General features: G+C 49.3%; 1 protein-coding gene across 1 annotated transcript in view; it reads right to left on the bottom strand.

The window, feature by feature from the left end:
- Positions 1-528: 528 nt before the first annotated feature.
- The window catches only part of LOC124026139 (phosphatidylinositol 3,4,5-trisphosphate 3-phosphatase TPTE2-like), a gene marked incomplete at its 3' end in the record, with an annotated part of 18,448 nt that continues 13,228 nt past the window's right edge, over positions 529-5,748 (bottom strand). The window contains exon 6 of the mRNA XM_046339302.1: positions 529-648. Coding sequence (XP_046195258.1) covers positions 529-648 — 120 coding nt within the window. The remainder of the gene's footprint in view (positions 649-5,748) is intronic.

Here is a 5,748-nt window from a genome sequence, read left to right as displayed (position 1 = left end):
GTGTTCTAAAACCCTTGAATGAGTAGGTGTTCTAAAACCCTTGAATGAGTAGGTGTTCTAAAACCCTTGAATGAGTAGGTGTTCTAAAACCCTTGAATGAGTAGGTGTTCTAAAACCCTTGAATGAGTAGGTGTTCTAAAACCCTTGAATGAGTAGGTGTTCTAAAACCCTGGAATGAGTAGGTGTTCTAAAACCCTGGAATGAGTAGGTGTTCTAAAACCCTGGAATGAGTAGGTGTTCTAAAACCCTGGAATGAGTAGGTGTTCTAAAACCCTGGAATGAGTAGGTGTTCTAAAACCCTGGAATGAGTAGGTGTTCTAAAACCCTGGAATGAGTAGGTGTTCTAAAACCCTGGAATGAGTAGGTGTTCTAAATGTTTTGACTGGTACTGTATCAAAACAATCAGAGGCATAGGATTGTGGGACAGGACTGAAGAGGGTGAAAGGGTCATGGGTCAAGCGGAGATACAGTCCAGTGTGAACCTGGGGTGAGTCTGGGCTCTGTAGTTACACCCAACCCTGTACGTACCTGGGTATGAGGCTGGCCCCTGTCAGGTCAGAGAAGGTGTAGATCATAGTGACAACCAGGGTGATGACAACGATACAGGCATCTATGATATTCAGTCTGGAACTGAAGTACACCTTGAACCTGAAACACACAGGACAGACACACAGAGAGAGAGTCAGACAGACACAGAGAGAGTCAGACACACACAGAGAGAGAGACACACAGAGAGAGAGAGTCAGACAGACACAGAGAGAGTCAGACACACACAGAGAGAGAGACACACAGAGAGAGAGAGTCAGACAGACACACAGAGAGTCAGACACACACAGAGAGAGAGTCAGACACACACAGAGAGAGAGTCAGACACACACAGAGAGAGAGTCAGACACACACAGAGAGAGAGTCAGACACACACAGAGAGAGAGTCAGACACACACAGAGAGAGAGTCAGACACACACAGAGAGAGAGTCAGACACACACAGAGAGAGAGTCAGACACACAGAGAGAGAGAGAGTCAGACACACAGAGAGAGAGAGTCAGACACACACAGAGAGAGTCAGACACACACAGAGAGAGAGTCAGACACACACACACACACACACAGAGAGAGAGTCAGACACACACACACACACACACAGAGAGAGAGTCAGACACACACAGAGAGAGAGTCAGACACACACACACACACACAGAGAGAGAGTCAGACACACACAGAGAGAGAGTCAGACACACACAGAGAGTCACATACACACACAGAGAGAGTCAGACACACACAGAGAGTCACATACACACACAGAGAGAGTCAGTCAGACACACACAGAGAGAGAGTCAGACACACACACACAGAGAGAGTCAGACACACACAGAGAGTCAGTCAGACACACAGAGAGAGAGAGTCAGACACACACAGAGAGAGTCAGACACACACAGAGAGAGTCAGTCAGACACACACAGAGAGAGTCAGACACACACAGAGAGTCAGTCACAGACACACAGAGAGAGTCAGACACACACACAGAGTCAGACACAGACACACACAGAGAGTCAGACAGACACACACAGAGAGAGTCAGTCAGACACACACAGAGAGAGTCAGTCAGACACACACAGAGAGAGTCAGACACACACAGAGAGTCAGTCACAGACACACAGAGAGAGTCAGACACACAGAGAGAGTCAGACACACACAGAGAGAGTCAGTCAGACACACACAGAGAGAGTCAGTCAGACACACACAGAGAGAGTCAGACACACACAGAGAGAGTCAGACACACACAGAGAGTCAGACACACACAGAGAGTCAGACACACACAGAGACAGAGAGAGTCAGACAGACACACACACACACAGAGAGAGAGAGTCAGACAGACACACACACAGAGAGTCAGTCACACACACAGAGAGTCAGTCAGACACACACACAGACACACAGAGAGTCAGTCAGACACACACACAGAGAGTCAGACAGACACACACACACACACAGAGAGAGAGTCAGTCAGACACACACACAGAGAGTCAGACAGACACACACACACACACAGAGAGAGAGTCAGTCAGACACACAGAGAGAGTCAGACACAGACACACAGAGAGAGTCAGACACACACAGAGAGAGTCAGACACACACAGAGAGTCAGTCAGACACACAGAGAGTCAGTCAGACACACAGAGAGAGTCAGTCAGACACACACACACACACAGAGAGAGAGTCAGTCAGACACACAGAGAGAGTCAGACACAGACACACAGAGAGAGTCAGACACACACAGAGAGAGTCAGACACACACAGAGACAGAGAGAGTCAGTCAGACACACACACAGACACACAGAGAGTCAGTCAGACACACACACAGAGAGTCAGACAGACACACACACACACACAGAGAGAGAGTCAGTCAGACACACACACAGACACACAGAGAGTCAGTCAGACACACACACAGAGAGTCAGACAGACACACACACACACACACAGAGAGAGAGTCAGTCAGACACACAGAGAGAGTCAGACACAGACACACAGAGAGAGTCAGACACACACAGAGAGAGTCAGACACACAGAGAGAGTCAGTCAGACACACAGAGAGAGTCAGTCAGACACACAGAGAGAGTCAGTCAGACACACAGAGAGAGTCAGTCAGACACACAGAGAGAGTCAGTCAGACACACAGAGAGAGTCAGTCAGACACACAGAGAGAGTCAGTCAGACACACAGAGAGAGTCAGTCAGACACACAGAGAGAGTCAGTCAGACACACAGAGAGAGTCAGTCACACACACACACACAGAGAGTCAGTCACACACACACACAGAGAGTCAGACAGACACACACACACACACACACACACACACACACAGAGAGTCAGACAGAGACACACACACACACACACACACAGAGAGAGTCAGACACACACACACACAGAGAGTCAGACAGACACACACACACACACACACACACACAGAGAGAGTCAGACACACACACACACACAGAGAGAGTCAGACAGACACACACAGAGAGAGTCAGACACAGACACACAGAGAGAGTCAGACACACACAGAGAGAGTCAGACACACACAGAGAGTCAGTCAGACACACAGAGAGAGTCAGTCAGACACACAGAGAGAGTCAGTCAGACACACAGAGAGAGTCAGTCAGACACACAGAGAGAGTCAGTCAGACACACAGAGAGAGTCAGTCAGACACACAGAGAGAGTCAGTCAGACACACAGAGAGAGTCAGTCAGACACACAGAGAGAGTCAGTCAGACACACAGAGAGAGTCAGTCACACACACACACAGAGAGTCAGACAGACACACACAGAGAGTCAGACAGACACACACACACACACACACACAGAGAGTCAGACAGACACACACACACACACACACACACACACACACAGAGAGAGTCAGACACACACACACACAGAGAGTCAGACAGACACACACACACACAGAGAGTCAGACAGACACACACACACACACACACACACACACACAGAGAGAGTCAGACACACACACACACACAGAGAGTCAGACAGACACACACAGAGAGAGTCAGACACAGACACACAGAGAGAGTCAGACACACACAGAGAGAGTCAGACACACACAGAGAGTCAGTCAGACACACAGAGAGTCAGTCAGACACACAGAGAGAGTCAGTCAGACACACAGAGAGAGTCAGTCAGACACACAGAGAGAGTCAGTCAGACACACAGAGAGAGTCAGTCAGACACACAGAGAGAGTCAGTCACACACACACACAGAGAGTCAGACAGACACACACAGAGAGTCAGACAGACACACACACACACAGAGAGTCAGACAGACACACACAGAGAGAGTCAGACACACACACACACAGAGAGAGTCAGACACACACACACACAGAGAGTCAGACAGACACACACACACAGAGAGAGTCAGACACACACACACACAGAGAGTCAGACAGACACACACACACACACACACACACACACAGAGAGAGTCAGACAGACACACACACACACACACACACAGAGAGAGTCAGACAGACACACACACACACACACACAGAGAGTCAGTCAGACACACACACACAGAGAGTCAGTCAGACACACACACACAGAGAGAGTCAGACACACACACACAGAGAGTCAGACACACACACACACAGAGAGTCAGACAGACACACACACACACAGAGAGTCAGACAGACACACACACACACAGAGAGAGTCAGACACACACACACACACAGAGAGTCAGACAGACACACACACACACACACACACACACACAGAGAGTCAGTCAGACACACACACACAGAGAGAGTCAGACACACACACACAGAGAGAGTCAGTCAGACACACACAGAGAGTCAGTCAGACACACAGAGAGAGTCAGTCAGACACACAGAGAGAGTCAGTCACACACACACACAGAGAGTCAGACAGACACACACACACACACACACACACACACACACAGAGAGTCAGACAGACACACACACACACACACACACACAGAGAGAGTCAGACACACACACACACACAGAGAGTCAGACAGACACACACAGAGAGAGTCAGACACAGACACACAGAGAGAGTCAGACACACACAGAGAGAGTCAGACACACACAGAGAGTCAGTCAGACACACAGAGAGTCAGTCAGACACACAGAGAGAGTCAGTCAGACACACAGAGAGAGTCAGTCAGACACACAGAGAGAGTCAGTCAGACACACAGAGAGAGTCAGTCACACACACACACAGAGAGTCAGACAGACACACACACACACAGAGAGTCAGACAGACACACACACACACACACAGAGAGAGTCAGACACACACACACACAGAGAGTCAGACAGACACACACACACACACACACACACACACAGAGAGTCAGACAGACACACACACACACACACACACACACACAGAGAGAGTCAGACACACACACACACACAGAGAGTCAGACAGACACACACACACACACAGAGAGTCAGACAGACACACACACACACACACACACACACACAGAGAGTCAGTCAGACACACACACACAGAGAGAGTCAGACACACACACACAGAGAGAGTCAGTCAGACACACACAGAGAGTCAGACACACACACACACAGAGAGTCAGACAGACACACACACACACACACACACACACACACAGAGAGTCAGACAGACACACACACACACACACACACACAGAGAGAGTCAGACAGACACACACACACACACACACAGAGAGAGTCAGACACACACACACACACAGAGAGTCAGACAGACACACACACACACACACACACAGAGAGTCAGACAGACACACACACACACACACACACACACACACAGAGAGTCAGTCAGACACACACACACAGAGAGAGTCAGACACACACACACAGAGAGAGTCAGACACACACACACAGAGAGAGTCAGTCAGACACACACAGAGAGAGTCAGACACACACAGAGAGTCAGACAGACACACACAGAGAGAGTCAGACAGACACACACAGAGAGAGTCAGACACACACAGAGAGAGTCAGACACACAGAGAGAGTCAGTCAGACACACACAGAGAGAGTCAGACACACACAGAGAGTCAGTCACAGACACACAGAGAGAGTCAGACACACACAGAGAGAGTCAGACACAGACACACACAGAGAGTCAGACAGACACACACAGAGAGAGTCAGACACACACAGAGAGAGTCAGTCAGACACACACAGAGAG

Source organism: Oncorhynchus gorbuscha, unplaced genomic scaffold (genome assembly GCF_021184085.1).
Source record: "Oncorhynchus gorbuscha isolate QuinsamMale2020 ecotype Even-year unplaced genomic scaffold, OgorEven_v1.0 Un_scaffold_2630, whole genome shotgun sequence".
Classification (NCBI taxonomy): domain Eukaryota; kingdom Metazoa; phylum Chordata; class Actinopteri; order Salmoniformes; family Salmonidae; genus Oncorhynchus; species Oncorhynchus gorbuscha.
This window is presented reverse-complemented; position numbering and strand designations above follow the sequence as displayed.